General features: G+C 43.4%; 1 protein-coding gene across 1 annotated transcript in view; it reads left to right on the top strand.

The window, feature by feature from the left end:
- Positions 1-18904, top strand: part of CD109 (CD109 molecule) — a 100456-nt gene that overhangs the window by 70930 nt on the left and 10622 nt on the right. Inside the window, exons 29-31 of the mRNA XM_077306636.1 lie at positions 48-113; positions 12167-12300; positions 18067-18223. Coding sequence (XP_077162751.1) covers positions 48-113; positions 12167-12300; positions 18067-18223 — 357 coding nt within the window. The remainder of the gene's footprint in view (positions 1-47; positions 114-12166; positions 12301-18066; positions 18224-18904) is intronic.

Raw genomic sequence — 18904 nt, 5'->3', positions numbered from 1 at the left:
TCTTCACTACCGTTTCCAACCAAGCTAAAATTTTCTATTTCTTTTAGATTGTGGCTACACAGCCCGTGGAGGTTTCAGTTTCAACCAGGGGCCATGGCTTTGGAATTTTTCAGGTATGTAGCCATTCTTATAAGTGGATAACTTTTGCATTATTAGGGTTGGATTCAACACTGTGGGCCACTGACCAAAGACCAATTCTAATTTTGACATGTGGTGTGACTTAATGATGTTGGATTTGTATTCCTAGTATGGGAATGAGGATTGCTCTTGAAGGTACTAGCGTGTATTTGTATTTGAAGTCGGCATCTACTTGAGGATGCTGCCGGAGGAGGTTGGGTAGTTCATGGATCAAAGTTAAGAGACCCCAGGTGTTAAGAGACCCTGGGGTCTGATTTAGCTTAGGAACACCACGGCTGCTGTACAAATCTTTACATTCATACAGAGAATATTGCCCCACTTGGCAAAATGCCCAGTCCAGCACACTTCACATAGACAGTAGACTGTGTGACAGTAACAAAACAGCTGTCAATGAACTCATAGGAGCTGCATGTTAACCTTTATATTTTAATATAAAATTAATTGTGATGTAGGAGTATCATAAATCACCACTTTGATTTGTGCATTTTCAAAAATGCTGTTTCTGATTACAGCCAAGTTCAAATGTGCCAGAGAATAATGTGAGATTCAGTAGTGAAGGCCAAGCTTGGATTCTGAGTCACATTAGGGAATTATTTATTCATCCATCATATCTGAAGACTATGAATATAACAGTGACTGTTTCCAATACCGGTAAAACTGTTGGAAACTATTTATGAACGCAGAGCTGATTTGAAATCCATAGATTGGTCAAGCATACATTTGGCATTATGCAGTTTCAATCCGTTACCAAGATAAATTAACTTTAGTTAGCAGTGCATGCTGAACATTTTCCCTAACACTCTGATCCTGTGCATGGTTACTCAGAAGTATGCCCCACTGGATTTGGGCATTTAGTCTTCAGTAAGGATTGTACTGTTAATCTGGTTTGCTATTGTACTGTTGTGAGCCATTAGCACAACTGTGTGTGGGGTCTGGAGCCAAATGATGGTGTTGGGCCCTGTCTCTCAAACCCATTGTTACTGTATATGAGGAGAGGGAGCCCTCGGAGAGCTCAGCAACAGAGTCTCAGAAAATCTGACAGGAGGAAGAAGGTTTCTCTGGCAAAGCATGGCTCTAGGCCTATGGCTGGAAATCCATCCCTTGCACCACCCCTGCAAAACCAGATATCTAGCACGGAGCTATCTTGGTATAGTTCCAGAAATCTGCACTTTGTCCTGTGTAGCTTGGCAAAGCAAAATAAAGGCTTTGGGAGGAATTTCATCCAGTACATGTTTGGTTTACTAGAACCAACTCCTGTCTTTTCTGTTATTTGGCAAGATTCCCACTGAATGAAAAAGAGAGAGACTTTGAACCCGCCCACACACACTTTCAGACCATAATGGAATCTGCTTCATATCTGCTAAATGGAATAGCATGTGATTGTGATTAGTGTTTGTCTGAGATTTCCTTGGGATAAAGACTCCTAACCCTGGCAGCCAATCTGGCAAAGCAGTAGTTCATAGAATGTGGTATATCCATCCCAACATTGCTGTGACAAATGTCACACTCCACTTTCTGATGCAGGGATGCTAAATTCAGGCCAAGTACCAGTAGAGCCATCTCAACCTCAGTGCAAGGGATATTCCCATGCATGATTCCCATGCATGATTATGTTGTACAGAGAGCTTTTTAAGAAGGTGTGTGTATGTGTGTGTGTGTGGGGGAGGACTGGTGAGAATCAGCATCATCATACAGTTTTCTTGCTAGCTCCGGATCTGAAAATTGGCATACTTTGGAGGGTAAAAGTACTGTTGCATATGTGGGTCTGCAGAGACCAGGAGTGGGGAATCCAGGTTGGGCATCAGGGATTTATGAATTCCATTTGCTAAGACATAGGATCCAGCCTGCTATTTGTTGTCCGTTTTGTCCAGTCGGGGCTCCGCTAAAGGCCAATCATAGACTTTGGTGGGAACCCCTCAACCAGTGGTCCCCAAGCTTTTTATCATCGGGGACCGGGTCAACGCTTGACAATTTTACTGAGGCCCCGGGGGGGGAGTCTTTTGCCAAGGAACGTCGACACCTCCGAAGCCCCTGCTTCACTTCCTTTCCCGCCGGCGCCCATGAATTCCCGTCACCCACTGGGGGCGCTGCCAGCAGCAGCTGTGCAGTGCCACACCGAGGGGGAGTCCCAGCCATGGTGGCCGCTAGAGAACACTAAAGGTGAGCCAGCGGCAGAGTGGCAGGGCAGCCCCTGAGGCAGCAGCCAGGGAGGAGGATGAGGAGGAGCCGCGGCCCGTTACTGACTGATCTACGGACCGGTACTGGTCCCTGGACTGGGGGTTGGGGACCACTGCCCTCAACTGTATATAAATTTGGGCGGTGAGTTGTTCGGTTGTTCAGTATTTGGCGATCAATAAGAGAGTTGATGTTTTGGACATCAGCATCTCTGTGCCCTATTGAACCCACTATTCAAGAAATACAGCATCTCTATCCCGTGTAAGAGTTTTATAGATAATCCAACTGTTTTCTGTATAGTGAGTAGCTAACACTGTTGAACAAATAGGGCATTATTAAATGACTAATATCCAGGGCAAACAGGGGCTCGCTGAAAAAAGCATCTGATATACCACACTCAGTCACAGCCATGGATTAAATATTTGCAGGCCTCACCACTGGTGACCATCAAACTGCCCACCAGCCTTCTCTAGCAACCTAACAATGGCTAGATAACCTCTGTGAATTTTCTGTTTCCCCAGGGGATTGACCATCACCTGGTGGGCCAAAATATTTTGTTGGTAGGATGTTGGACTAGATGACCCATGAGGTCCCTTCCAACTCTATTATTCTATGACTCTATGTATTAACTTTGTGGATAAGTGCTGGATATTGGTTACCTTTGAGTAACCATACACACCATCTCCTGTCTTGTATCTATTCTACAAATCTTGTCTTAGCAGTTCTTGAGTTTCTTGACTGCACCTCTTCAGCCTACATGAATCATCTGTTTTCATTGGATGACACAAATAGAAAGGCAGAATAGTTTTTTGTGTTGTTGATAAATTTGCACAGTGAACTGTGCTCCTGGCTGAAGGGGAAGCATCTTTAAGTCACTGCTTCATTGTGAAACAGATTGGTAAAGTTTGGTAGCAGTGTTCATGACCTGCAATAGCCCTTATTGTCCTTTGCTTTTGATACTCGTATTTGTTCTGTGCCAGAATGAGAAACGTGCAACAAAATAATGAATTCAGGTACATTTTGCTATTTTGATCAAGGAGGGCATGTTTCTTTTATTATTATTGTTTATGGAATTTATATACTGACTCTCCAAAGACCTGCAGTTTAGAAATTAGGATTTTATTTAGTCAAGTTAAACACCTTAGGTTTTTCAGCACATGGGGAATATAAATTTTTAGCTGAAGTAAACTGAAACAGTTATTTGAGATGATACTCAATTGGCTTTATCAAACTGTAAACATTCATTCATTTGCATGAGTGAATCAATTTGGTCTTTTCAATGGATGCTACCTTGCTGCTAGTTTCATTTTCTTCCTCAAAGACTATTTTAACTATCAAAGAAAACATTAGGAGAAAATGTCTGCTAAGATGACCCCTTCAACATATTCCAGCATCCAAAGATCTGGTTGCTACATTTCTAGTTTAAGAACAAGCATGGGAGACAAAGGGGTTTCTGAACAGTCAGGAGTCTTAAAAATTATTTTTATTGATTTTTCAAAAGTAACAACACAATTGAAAATATACAGTATCTAAGAAGAAAAAAGAAAAAATGAACACAGAGAATGTGTATAACAATGCAAATACTGTAATATCCATTATAATGATTATAATATGTTTGGGTCAAGGGAGCCCTTTACTGGATGTTGTCAGTTTTTTTTGTATGTTGTTGATGGACTCTCTAGAGTTGAAATTAGGCAGTAGGAATTTAAACACACAGACACACACACCACTGGTGCCTCTTCAGAGACGTACTTGAGGTGACTCACAATGTAAAACTAATAATAAAATAAGAAAAGCAACAGCATTAAAATAAATAATGAGTTGTAGAACCAACATAAAATCCAGTCAGGCATTAAAAATAGCATAAAACAATAACCAACAGTCTGAAGTTAAATTTCATGAAATAATCCTCAGGGTACAAGTAGACCGTAAAAAGAACTAAACAGCTGAAACCCCTCATCTGAAAGCCTGAATGATGTACATTGTGCATGATAAGCACAGTTGTGAGAAAAATGTGTGGACTGTGTACAGCTAATGTGTAAGAACTGGACTCCATGTGACCTTAGTTGATTTTTGATCCTGGCAATCCCCATGATGTTGACAGGCACAGATACCAGCATGGATACATATAATCATTAAATATGAGCTGGGAAGGGATAGTGCTGTATTGACTGCATACCCATCCCTGTTTTGAAACTACCAAACAAATGTCTCCTAAGAACTCAGGTGATATCCCACCTCTGCTAATGATAGCAAATTCTACTTTGGTTTGTTTCTACCCTTGGCCAGGTCATGTGACTGAGAAAGGCATCTTTCTCAGCAACTTTATTTTTTGTTTTGCACTCTTTGTCCAGGATTAAGAAGGAATGGAAAGTAAACATCAGGCCTTCCAGTAAGGGGTCATTCAGTTTGTTGCTTCAGATGTCCTTGTGTTACTGGTAAATTCTTACCCTTCTGTTTTTCTTGGTCAGTAATAAAACAACAGTATGTGTGTGATGACAAATTACTGATTTGTTTCCAACTTGATATGTCCATAATCACAGCATGCCTCTAATAAGGACAAGCATATTTTACTTGATTCTTTTGGGATTTTGAGGCACTTGTTTTGAGTTGGACTGGTAATTTTGGATGTATTCTCCGCTCAGAAGGAATGCCATGCTCTTATTCTCCTGTTTTATTAATGAATTTATGTACTGAGTTCGCTAAACCTTGAAGTACCATAAGATCTGTTGGGTCTGTAGATCTGCTGAGGACTGAGCTTGAGGTCAGATCATTTTGTGATTTATTGGCCACCACTCTCAGCTGAGCTGGCTCTTGGCGGCTTACATTGTAATAAATGCAGTACTCTAAAATAAATAAAACTCCAGTTTAAAATCCTGAGCAGTAATAACAATACAAGACAGCAATGAAATTGCCTACACAAATTCTTCCCTTGGTGGATCTCAAAAACCCTGTGCTGTAACTGAATGATGGAGCATCCTCTAAATGGGGGGGGGGAGAGAATCTTCAAGTCCTAGATCCAACAACATACCTGAAGGAACAGATATGTCTTGGAAGCTCCAGGAGGAGGAGGAGGAGGGGGGGGAGGGGGAGGAGGATGAGGAATTATCACATGCCAGGTGGGGCGTCTGCATCCACCTCCAAGATCTGTTGTAAGACCGTTTGCCCAAAGAATGCATCAGTTGGGCTATATGCACCCAATTTATAGTGTTTGACAAACATGGAGATTGTTGACCAGGTAGCAGCTTTACAGATGGTAACTGGAGAAAAGAGAGCCATTTTGGTATAAGTAAAAGTTACTGGAGAAAGAGAGCCAGTTTGGTATAAGTAAAAGTAACTGGAGAAAGAGAGCCAGTTTGGTATAGTGGTTAGGAGTGTGGACTTCTAATCTGGTGAGCTGGGTTCGATTCTGCGCTCTTCCACATGCAGCCAGATGGGTGACCTTGATAAAAAATGTTCTGACCGAGCAGTGATATCAGGGCTCTCTCAGCCTCACCTACCTCACAGGGTGTCTATTCTGGGGAGAGGAAAGGGAAAGTGACTGTAAGGCGCTTTGAGCCTCTATCGGTTAGAGAAAAAGCGGCATATAAGAACCAACTCTTCTTCTTATATGCCACTTTTATATGCCACTCTTACATACCATTTTTCTCTACCAGAAGGTGTTTCAAAGCAGCTTACAATCACCTTCCCTTTCCTGTCTCTGAGAGAGCTCTGATATTACCGCTCAGTCAGAACAGCTTTATCGGTGCTGTGGCGAGCCCAGGGTCATCCAGCTGGCTGCATGTGGGGGAGCGGAGACTCAAACCCGGCTCACCAGGTTAGAAGTTGGTGCACTAACCACTATACCAAGCTGATTCTTGGGGCCCTCAGCTTGTTCAAGAGCTCATTCCACCGGGTAGGGACCAGGACCAAAAAAGCCGTGGCCCTTGTCGAGGCCAGGCATACTTAACAAGGTCCAGGGATCACCAGCTTATTGGTACCTGCAGAGTGGAGTGCTTTGTGGGGGGCATAAGGGGATAAGCGGTTCTTCAGATATGTAGGGCCTGGATCACAGGAGGCTTTGAAGGTCAGTACCAAAACCTTGAACTTGATCTGGAACACAACCAATGCAGCTGTCTCAGCACTGGCTGGATATGGGCCCTCCAAGATGTTCCTATGAGGACACTAGCAGCTGCATTCTGTATCAGCTTCTGGGTCAGGCTCAAGGGCAGGCCCACATAGAGCGAGTTACAGAAGTCTAACCTGGAGGTGACTGTCGCATGTTTGTCATCGATGGAAAAATGCCAGTGGGGCTACTCTGGTGACTTGCACCTCCATTGTTAGGCAGGCATCGAAAATCACCCCCAAATTCCTGGCCAAAGGCAAGATCTCTTATTGCACTCCATCCTAGAAAAACACATTTGGGTGGCGTCAGAAACATAGACACACTCTAAACGGTACTGAGATTAATAAAATAAACCCCCAAATGTAATTTCAGTTCGTCATCGAGCTTCTGTGAAGTTCACACATTGGGACTGTATATGAACAGCCCTTGGTAAGGTTTTCTTGTAGCTAAAAACCTCTAGAAGGCACTGTGTACCTGAAGCAGAGTTCTTTGCCTTGCCCCAGTGAGCACATGCTCCTGCAGCACCCTCAACCCTCAGCATCTCCTTTGTCGCTAAAGGAATTGGTCACTTGAATGTTTACTTTGTTGAGCTTCACTTGGTAAGATTTAGGCTGCTACTCTAGCTCAAAAAGCCTTCCTTAAGAAGTGCACCCAATGGAAGGTGAAAATGTCTCAGACAGATGAACATCATATATGCCTTTTCTGCCTGTCGTCCTATGGTCAGACCACTACGCCCTGTGGGCCCGGCTCAAGGTTCCACTCCTCCCCTGTTTGGGTGACGGGTGTATTTTAGCCCACCCGTGGAGACTTATGAATCCTATTGGAAACCGGAATGCTCTACGGTCCCCAATGCTTCCTGATGACTCGTTGACAGTGCTGGTAGGGAACTGGCAGTCTTGCCTCTCGGCAGCCATAGATAAGATCGACCCTAGATGTCCTCTCCACCTTTGCCTCAAACAGGCCCCGTGGTAGACCAGGTATACCGTGGTATACCAGGGAGCTTTGGGAGAGGAAGAGGGAAGTGAGACGACTAGAGCAAGTGTGGCAGAAAACTCTCAATGAAGTGGCAAGAACATCTTATCACATGCTTATGAAGGCATATGAGATGGCAGTGAAAGTGGCAAAGCGTGAAATCTTTGCCACAGAAATTGCGTCCGTGAGCTGGCACAATTGTTTAAGGTAGTTTGATCTCTTACTGCCCTCGAGAAGGGGTACCAAAAGTTTAGTAAATTGTATCTTAACTGTGAGGCATTAGCGACATTTTTCGCTGATAAAGTCTTGCCACTCTGCTGGGACTTTCCCACCGTGGTTAGTACAGCCATCTTTGGAGGGAATGCTTGATGGCTTCAGATGGCTCTCACTAACTGAAGTGGACAAGTTGCTAGGGTCAGTGAGGTTGACCATGTGCCCCCTAGATCCCTGTCCGTCATGGCTGTTCAAGGGGGGCAGTGAGCAGATAGTGGGCCCAATCAGGGATGTTATCAATCTCTCCCTGTCTACTGGGGAGTTCCCTTCATTGTTGAAGGAGACAGTGGTCCACCCCCTACTTAAGAAACCACCATTGGATCCATAGGACACCACGAGCTACTGCCCAGTCTCATATCTTGCGTTTCTAGGTAAGTTGGTTCAAAGGGCCGCTGTGGACCAGCTCCTAGCATTCTTGGAGGAAACTTTGGTGCTTGAGCCATACCAGTCAGGTTTCTATGCTGGCCATGGGGTAGAGACAGTGCTGGTCGCCCTGATGGATGATTTTTGATGCCAGCTTGATAGAGGCGGTACAGTCATTCTTGTGATGTTAGATCTATTGGCTGTGTTTGACATGGTCGACCACAGGCTTTTGGCCCAGTGCCTCATTGGGACAGGAATATGGGAGACAGCCCTCTCATTCCTGCAGAACTGGGTACAGAGGGTTGCAGTAGGAGAGTAGCTATCTTGCTCCTTTCGACTCACTTGTGGAGTTCCTCTTTATGCACCCTCTAGCTTAGCTGGTGCGGAATTTGGGGCTGGGTTGTCATCAATATGCAGATGACACCCAGCTTTATCTCCTGAAGGATGGCCGTCCAGACTCCCCACTGGAACCATTTGCCAGATGTTTGGAAGTCGTAGTTGGGTGGCCTGAGCAGAATTGTCTGAAACTCAGCCCCTCCAAGACGGAGGTCCTATGTCTTGGGGGAAAGGGATCAGGCTTGGAAGTGCGTTTACCGAACCTGGTTGGGACACAATGTAACATTGTGCCCCTTGCCAGGAATTTGGGGGTGACTCTTGATACCTCCCTTTCTATAGAGGCACAGATCATGAGTGTATCCTGCCGGGCATTTTACCAGCTATGCCAGGCAAGGCTACTAGCACCCTACCTGTCCCCAGAGCACATGACCATAATGACCCATGTTTCAGTCATCTCTAGAATAGACTTCTGTAACTCTCTCTATACTGGCCTACTCTTGTCCCTTACCCGGAAATAGCAGCTGATGCAAAATGCAGCTGCTAGAGTCCTCACGGGAACATTTTGGGCTCATATCCAGCCGGTGCTGAGGCAGCTGCACTTGTTGCTAGCTGTGGATCAAGTTCAAAGTTTTGACCTTTAAGGCCTTACGAGGTCTGGGACCCACATATCTGATGGACCGCCTGCTGTCTTATGCCCCGCACAGTGTGTTACATTCTGCAGGTTCCAACTTACCTGTCATTCCCAGCCCCCTGGGGTGTTAGCCTGGCCTCAGCCAGAGCCAGAGCTTTTTCTGTCCTGACCCCAACCTGGTGGAATGAGCTCCCTGTAGAGCTGAGGGAACTGTAAGAACTTTCTATGTTCCGCAGGGCCTGTAAGACAGAGCTCTTCCACCAGGTCTTTGGTTGAGGTCAGGGTGTGGGAGATCAGATGGACCCCTCTAGATTAGACTTTGGAGTCTTTTAACGTGTGATGCTGGATCCAATGAGATGCCCATACAGAGCAAGACTTTCCTACTTCTTGATCCTGTTGCAGCCTACTGAATGCCTTCTCCAGTTTTGTTCTGGGGAACAGTGAACCCTTGGGAACACAACAGGGATCAAAGAAGGATACTGCACTATGCCTGTGTGCATGAGAGGGAATTGGTGGAAATCACGACACTCTTTTCTGAAAACATCAGTTCCCTTCTGTCTTAGAAACTGAACAGTGAGATCCTATCTATGATTGTTAAGATCTATAGCGTTTAACTTCAGGAGATAATGTTGAAGGAAAGCAATTCTGTGGAAGCAGTGTTTGCTTGTTGGCCATTTCTTTGTTTTGTTGGCAGTTACATTGTTTTGCTATATAAGAGCGAATTTGTTTTTGGTAGCAAAAGAGCCTCCAGGATCTGGCAGACTGGCATGTTTTAATAGCTTGTCACCGCCCTCTGCTTGGCAGAATGTGGCACTATCTTATTAGATTGTTTGATCAAAACATGCTTCAGTGTAAGCCAACTGTTTTTCTGAAACAGGTCCTGGAATACACCTTAAACAGCTGGTTCAGTCTGTACTTCCTTCTGGGTGGTCTTCTTTCCTCATCAGGGTTCCACTTCTGAGTTCTGTTGCTGGGAAGTCATGACCTCCCTAAAATGATGCTAGTTCTTCCTCAGTGGGTCTCTAAGACAGGATCATCTGGACCAATGTCTCAAGCCCCAAGATTAAGCAAGATAAAGCAGCCACAATTATAATTATAATGATAATTGTGTGTGTGTGTTTGTGTGGCTCACTCAGTTGTTCCATTGTGTCTTTTCAGTCTCATCTTAACACATTCCGGGGAGTAAGCTCAACTGAATAAAATTGGGTTTACTGCTAAGAAGACATGCTTATGATTGCTGTCTTTCTCTTATTACTAGCACATGTGTTGTGAAGGAAAGTGAAGCACAGGAAAAATTAAGTAATGAGAGAATGAACTTCTCCAAAAGTTCTAATATGAAACACCAGCAGAGAAATTGCTGTGCTCCTGGGCTAGCCTGTGGGATGCATATGTGTTAAATGAAAAGAATTGGCATATAAGGACTAACTCTTCTACCTTTTTGTGGGGGCAAAATGGTTTCTCCATTATTAGATGAATTGATACTATAATTTTCCTGTGTGTAGAAGATTTATTTTATTATGTTGACTTTCAAAAGTCAACAGAATGATGGTATAATAAATGCAAGCCTCCATGAAATGGCAAAACACTATTTTGATTTCACAGAAATTACAGAGGCCAGTACAGACTGAGGAGCTTAGTCTCTGGCAGTGGCTTTTAAAATCTTCTGGGAGTGGACTCCAGTGATGCCTTGGGCTGCCTAGTTTGCCTGGAGAGCCATGCTCCTCATCTGACTGGCCTGCTGTTGACTGGCTTCTGCCTTGGAGCCTGGACTTGCTTGCTATGTCTCATAAGCTGCTACATGAGCCAGGTACAAGCCTCCTACCTTCCCTCATACCCAAGCCTCCCTGGTTGCCACAGTAGCCCCAGCTGAGTCCAGGGCTGTCATTTCTTAGAATACCCAGAAATTACAGATGTGGCCATTATTGAAAATAATGTGAAATTATTTATTCATTTGAATTTCAACATTTAAAAAACCCTGCCCAGAGATCCAATACCCAAAATCAGAGTGGGGGTACAGGAGGTAGGCCAGTTGGTAGTTGCTTTACTGGCCTCAACCATAGGCCTGGTGGAAGAACTGTGTTTTGCAGGTCCTGCATAGCTCAGTGAGTTATGATAGGGCCCTGATGTTTTCTGGGAGCTCATTCCACCAGGCAGGGGAGGCCTTGGCTCTGGTCGAGACCAGCCAGATTTCTTTGGGGCCAAGGGCCACTAGCCTGTTGGCATTGGCTAAGCGCAAGGCTCTTCTGGGGATGTATTTGGAGAGATGGTCCTGTAAGTATGCTGGACCCAGACCACATATGAACTTGCTGACAGTGTACTTGGTAAGGGATACAGTATAGTGTGTTTAATTCTATTTCTCTGGCATCATTCATTCATTCCCTGCTTTCCATTGGGGACTCAGTGTTTACAACATACTGTTTGATTACAAAATATTCTGTAACGAATAGTAGAATCAGAGTCCAGTAGCACCTTTAAGACCAACAAAGATTTATTTAGGTCGTGAGCTTTCGAGTGCAAGCACTCTTCGTCAGACTGAGAACTCCTTACATGACCGTGGGAATATACAGCAAAAATTAATTCTGTTACATTAGTAAATTGTGTCACACATCCAAATACAGCCAATGATAATTGTTTGCCAAAACAGCCAATCAGTCCCCTTCTAATTCAGTTGTTGTTCACACAAACATGGGAGAAATAAAACTGTCTGTGAAAGCGATCAAAGGCTGTCACATCACTATTTGTTGCTTGCCCCATCTGTTCCCATACCAGTGTGAAACATTCTTACAAGGTAATTGCCGGTAACTATCTTATCCCAAGGCCAGGGAGTAAACTCAACATACCATAACATTACCATTACTTTACAGTCACATTATCACCATATCACAAATAAAATAAGTTGTGAGGAATATTGATACACAAGTTGAACAAGGTTAGCATGAAGAGTGAGATAAAAAACCTTTGTCCCTATTGAGTCCTGGGTATGTTGTAGCATTGAATGTTGTAGTAATCAGATATCATACTAGGAAAAAAACCAGAATCTACCATCTAGATTACCTTATGTCTGTCCTTGCCTTTTGTTAGAATTTTGTCATTATCTCTCTGTAAGATCTTATATTAGTACATTATACATGCTACACTCATATTGCCAATTTTTGATGTTTGTTTTCTTGTAGCTCAATATTGTATACAATGTACGTAATGAGAAGAGGAGCAGATCGATTCAGAGTCTAGAAGCCTTTGACTTGGATGTCGTTGTGAAGGATGACAAAAATGATATAAACCATGTAACCTTGAATGTCTGTACTAGGTGAGAAATGTATATGAAATCACCAGTCATCTTTTAAAAAATAGAATGTTTATAACATATGAAACTGGCAAGCATTTTTGCATCTTTATGTAGAACTTTTCCTTGAATTAATTTGAAAGGGATCAGATACTGCATATACAGTGATACACCAGAAGTGATAATTTGATCAAGTATGTACTAGATACATTTAGAAACAAAATATTACTAATTAAATGCAGTACTCTGCTAATTTACCTTTACTTTCTAATAATGGAATTAAAGTTTATCCGACCAGGGCTATTATCACACTGAATTCAAGGGTACATCAGTACATTTAAGATAAACTTGTAAGTTTCTGCCATGCTGTTCAACCTTTTTTAGTTTACAATATTGTATCTTGCTTTGCTTGTATAGGATTCTGCACATACTTGGCTTTCCTGGATTTTCTTTGAACCCTACAGTAACTTGTAACCCCCACCCTGGCCAGGCTGTTTGACTTCATACTCAGTCACATACAATAAATATTGCAACTAAGGTGCAGCTAGCTGTGTGGTTTTATATCCCTTCAAAACCACTATGATCTGATATTTATTTTCTTTAGAATATTTATACTCTGCCTTATCTTCTCAAACTGACGCCAGCTAACAAAACAATCATAGCTCCAAGAGTATAAAACATCATAAGCATCTCACAGCAAGTTAAAAATACATGATGAATGCACACAGTTAAAAATCAGTGCACGTAGTTAAAATGTTGGACTTGGATTTGAGCGACTACTGAGAAATTAGTCTTATGTTATTCCATAGGAAAAGTGTCCATAGAATTGTAGCCCAAGAATCTCTGGGGAAATGTCCCCTACTAAAGCTCAGTTTCCCAGCTATACCATAGGTCCATTTATGTCCTTCTTCATTTAGCTTTAGTAAGGGTGAATTAAATAAAAACCCCGTACGGGGACCCCCCTGCCTGCTTGCCCCTCTCCCCGCCGAGTCCCCAGCTTCCCTGCGGGCCTTGGAGCAGGCCCACTGCATCCCCGACGTGGCGGGCTTGCTCCGAGGCCGGCAGGGAAGCCTTCCCCATCTGCCCCCCTCCCCGCTGAGTCCCCGGCTTCCTTGTGGGCCTCGGAGCAGGCCTGCTGTGTCCCTTATGCAGCAGGCCTGCTCCGAGGCCTGCAGGGAACCCTCCCCCACCTGCCCCCCTCCCTGCCTCCCCCGGACACTGGCATCCCTGCCAAGTCCCGGCTTCCCTGCAAGTCTTGGAGCAGGCCCGCAGGAAAGCCTCCGCCACCTGGGCTGCTCCCCACTGAACTCCAGCCAGTCAAGTAATGGGCCAGTCAGAAGGTGCTGGAATTCTTGTCAGTCCAGGTGAGGGGCCAATTGGAAGGCGCTTTGCGCCTTCCGATTTGCCTCTCACCCGGACTGCCCCTTTCTCCGCCCACTTTACCCTTAACAAATTATGAAGAGGGACAGATATTTAGATTTCTATACTGCGCCTCCCAAAGAGGCTCGTGGTAGTTAACAGCTCTCAACAATAAAACTCCCCTAAGACAATCATTAAAATTCCCCAGTTACAATAACCTCCTGATGATGAAAAACTCCCTCTACCCCCCCTCCAGCTCAACAGACTTTCTTATACTAAGCCTCTGGGGAGATCTTCCTAGGAGGAGTGTGATGACTTCAGTGGGGTCCCGGATCTTCTTTGCTCTGGCCTCAACCATGATGTGTACGTGATGACATTTAGACACACATGAAAGCTTATACCCAGAATTAAACTTTGTTCATCTTAAAGGTGGCAATGGACTAAAACTTTGTTCTGTTGCTTCAGGCCAGGACAGCTACCCAACTGAATCTAAATAAATACTATAATGCATGAGTTAAGGGTTTAATCCAACTCATGAGAGGTGCAGTTTGCATGTGTACAGGAATACAGAGCTTTGGTCTCCCTTTCCTTCGCTATAGACTGACCTCCCTTGCCTCCCATGCCACCATCCAGTCCTCTGCTTAGTCAGAGATGCCTGAGGTTTAATCTCTTGTTCCTTAAAGGAGCAGTGTATCAGGCACTGATGTTCATGCCATGTAGGATAGCAGTCTGAAATGAAGCCAAAGATAGGTAGCCAAGGGACCAGATTGCCAAAACAATCTCTGAGTTGGGCCCAAAGGAGAAGTCCGTGGAGGGTGGCTGAGATCAAGATTGGTGTCAGAACTTACCAGGCAGATAAGTGCAGAGGTGAGGTATGAGGTCCAAAAGGGAGAGGTCAGGAACCAGCAAGAAAAATAAGCACAGAATAGACAGGCTGGAGGGCCTGGCTTGGAGGCAATGGGATCGAAATGCCAATTTTTTTGTAGAAAATAATTGTACTTCGGTGGCAGTCCGTTCTTCTCCCTTCTACAGTTATGATGCAGACATAATTACATGCTGTTCCAGCTCAGTTATTTGTTTTCAATAGCAGCTACTTTGGCCTGGCATTTCATCCTACAGATGGTTTTATTTGTGTCTAATCTTATGAGCCAACCGCAGTCAGCAGTTGTACTGAACGCCTTTCAAAGCTATATCTGTATTTAATCAGCCATGTTGCCAAGTTTGTGAGCCTTGCTTTGAAAAGTGAGTCTTCCTCGCTTGCAAACTGTCCTCATACGAAAAAGCAATCGTTTTATTCAGTTACTTCTAACCACTGTCAGGCATTCAGAGATTGGAGGCACAGGGGTAGCTTTCTGTCCTTGCCAAACAGTATACTTCTGCCACCTATTTGAAGACCTCCCCTCATCAAAAAGCACTTCGTCACCTCATATGAAAATGCACAGATATATTTGCACAGTCTAATTTGTGTTGACATGATTATGTGTTTTTCAGGTATCTAAAGTGTTTGGAGATTACCATTGTGCATTAGGGAAGATTCTTTCATGAGCAGTCATTGGAGGCTGAGAGAGGGGGAAAATCCCAGAGGCTCTATTAAATTAATGTAATCCAATTATGCAAATTATCACAGGGGTCACTTATCAGAACAGTCAGCAAATTAAGTTTCCAGTGGATTTACTTCTGCTTGATTTTCAGTTCCATCAATTGAAAGAATACAAAACAGCAGATCAAATACACACACACAATGCCTTTATTGGCATACAAAACAGGTTAAGAACAAAGCAAACAGATATAAAATACTCATAATATGCCAGTAATTTTTGATTTAAGAACTATAGACAAAAAATCAGCCATAAGAAATAGAAATTCACAACAAATTTTTTTGATGAGGCCTCCATTTATATATAAGGAGCATGACATATTCCGAAAGCTCCCATTGCTCCAATAAGTATTGAATGTTGCCATCACTCAGTTGGCAAACAAAATGGAACTATGTTGTCTGAAGGGCCCCTTCAAGCATTGAACTCTATAGGTACCACTTGCTAGAAAAGTTTTATAACTTATTTATAGTGGTATATGGTTTTATAGGAGTTGTTTACTGGGTACCTTTGAATGATGTGGTTCCTTCCTCTGGATTTTTATAACCATGTGGGTCAATCTCACCAAAAATTAGTAGTCAGTATATATAAAGTAACAATTGGATTTGGTCTAGAGTGTCTTAACTATTGTTAATTTCGTTGGTGTAGCTAGTAACTAGTTTTGCTCAATCATCAATGCTCATTTTTTTTGGGGGGGGGGGGGGAACTTCAGTACAGGAAGTTCTTGCCCTGCCACAATGTCTTTTGCTGTCACCATACCTCCCCTAGTGGGCATTCACACCTCCCCTTTCTTATTCTGCCCCAAGGCTTGGCTTCTTCCCTGCAAGAGGAAGAAGCAGACAGTAGAAGAAATACTTGCTTGCAAGTTGTGACAGCAGAAAAACTTGGGTCAAATTAATTAGTTGATTAATATGTCTAATATTTTCCAAAGGCAGGGAAATAAATGTTGTACACAAATATTTGCCAAATATTTGTATACTGCAAGTGGCTGCAGTGTTGTGTTTCTCCATAGGTAAGCGCAAGATTACAGGTTAAGCTAGCTGGAGTGCATTTCTAGCCTTGGGATGTGTGAAGGAGGATCTGATATTTAAAATGCTATGAAGGCCAGTCCTAATCAGGCTTGTGGTGCAGAGCTCTTCTTTCCACCTCTCATACCTTTTCAAGTGCTGAAACAGCCACCGAGGTGGGTGGGGTGAACAGCCTTTTTGGCACTTAATACAGGAAGAATAAGAGGCCTTCAACCTGCCCCTCTTTAATGTGGCAATGGTGTCCCTCTTGCATCCACAAGAACATCATCATATATCTTTGGGTCCTTGGTCACAGTTTTGTCTTTCTTCTTCCCAAGTCACTGGGAACTGGTTTAAAAAAAGGTTTGGACTAGATTGCTGTAGATGTGGCTGTCTCAAACAGGGTTTTGTGAAACCCTGAGGTTTCTTGATGCCCCAAGAAGGGTTTTCCAAATGGCTGGGAGTTAATTAATTTTAATATATTTTTAAAATTTGTTAACCATTTGTCAGGTGATATGACCATATAGAGCCTCTTGTGGCGCAGAGTGGTAATGCAGCAGGCATGCAGTCTGAAAGCTCTGCCCATGAAGCTGGGAGTTCAATCCCAGCAGCCGGCTCAAGGTTGACTCAGCCTTCTATCCTTCCGAGGTCAGTAAAATGAGTACCCAGATTGCTGGTGGGTAAACGGTAATGACTGCGGAAGGCACTGGCAAACCACCCTTCACTGAGTCTGCCATGAAAACGTAGAGGGCGTCACCCCAAGGGTCAGACATGACTCGGTGCTTGCACAGGGGATACCTTTACCTTTATGACCATATATGGTCATGTTAACCTGCTCCCCCCAGTGGCCAATGATGGCCCTGGAGGGGGTAGGAAGGAGTAGAGCCCCAGGAGGGAATGTACACAGCTATGCTTCCCAACCATATTCTGCACATTCTGCATATTCTGAGGTTTCTCAGAGCCTTAAGAATGTTTCAGGGATTTCTCAAAAGTAAAAAAGTTGACAAAGACTGTATAAGGATATGTCTGTGTGTGCATGTGTGAAGGGTGATTTTTTACTTGCTTCCCCCTCCTGCTGCAAACCTCACTGATCCACTTGCCTGTCCCCTAGGATTGCCACCTCCACATTGGGGAATTCCTGGAGATTTGGGGGATGGAGCCTACAGGGAGGGTGGTAAACAAACAAACAAACAAATAAGGTTGGGGTTTGGGAAGGGATTGAGAGAAGTTGTTCAGCAGGATATAATGCCATAAGTCCGCCATCCAAACAAGCCATTTGATTCAGCGGAGTTGATCTATGTAGTCTGGCGATGAGTTATAATACTGAGTTATCTCCAGGCCGCACCTGGAAGTTGGCAATCCTACCTTTTACCAAGAGTAACATTTTGAAGGCCATTTTGAACTGCAGCAGGTGGATGGAGGAAAGAAAATCATACTCTGTAAATGGAAATCTTTCTGACCATGGAATCCAATCCACTTTCTGGATCCTGTGTCCTCCATTCTCTGTAGTGGAGAAATGAGCAACCCCCCCCCCCCAACTATGCTTATACACAGCACATTGATCCTGTGGATCTGTGTTCATACAGTTTGCATGAGGCTTCCCACTCAAAGGAGGGAAGAATGTGTATGTTGCATGCTCATACAGGAACACCACTATATTGTAGTTATCTTTGCATGTGGGCATTCATGCTCGTCTTTATGTTTCATTCATGCCAAAAAGAGGAGCCCAGTCAGGGTTCTGTTTGATTATTATTATGTAAGGATTTTAATACTAGAATGTTTGATTGTTTTATTTCCACATGAAATGTCCCTTCTTTCCCCCTTCTTAGGTATTTGGGAACTGATACATCTTCAAAGACTGGAATGGTTCTTATGGAAGTTGGATTGTTGAGTGGTTTCTCTCTGTCACCTGGCTTTGTGCCTCCAGATTATATAGTTAGGAAAGTGGAGAAAGAAGAAGGCAAAGTTCATTTGTATTTGGTCCATGTAAGTCAACATACAAGAAAAATATCCTTTGTCATAATTCTGTTAGATTAAAATTATTAATATAAGCATCACATTAAAAAAAGAGTCCTGATAATCTTTTTTTGAACTGGTGAAACAAAAGTTTTCTCATAATCAGTTGTCCTTTTCCTGTAGGCAAAATAGAGATTCTTTAAGGGGTAAATGCAACATGTTTTGAATACAGGTTATGTGGAGCCAGCTTGCTGAATATGCTTTTTAATTAATTTATTTATTTCAATTGCTTATTAGCTGCCCTTCTACCTTACGGAAACTCAAGGCAACTTACAATGCCAACAACAGTGGAACTCAATAAAATATATTAACACTACCAATTTACAATCAACAATTTAAAACTGCTGGGAGGCAGAAGAACTGAGTTTAGCATACCAGAAGAGAATTGACAGTGTGTTCTCAGTGTGTGCTCTATGCTAAAGGAAAGTAGGAGTTTGCCCTAGAAACCTTTTATTTGTGTGTGCATATGTGTGTGAGCCTGTGTCGGGCATATTCTGATAATGCCACCTGCCCATCCCTGCAGTTGTAACTGCTCACACAGGTTGTGATGTTGGTTAATACAAAAATGTTCAATCATTCAATGAAATGCAAGCATCATATTCTTTAGCAGCGAGAAGCTTAGGCATCAACAACTCATCTTATTAAACCTTT

This window comes from Paroedura picta, chromosome 1 (assembly GCF_049243985.1).
Source record: "Paroedura picta isolate Pp20150507F chromosome 1, Ppicta_v3.0, whole genome shotgun sequence".
NCBI classification, from domain to species: Eukaryota; Metazoa; Chordata; class Lepidosauria; order Squamata; family Gekkonidae; genus Paroedura; species Paroedura picta.
The sequence above is the reverse complement of the archived record's forward strand: the minus strand, read 5'-3'. Positions and strand labels throughout refer to the sequence as shown.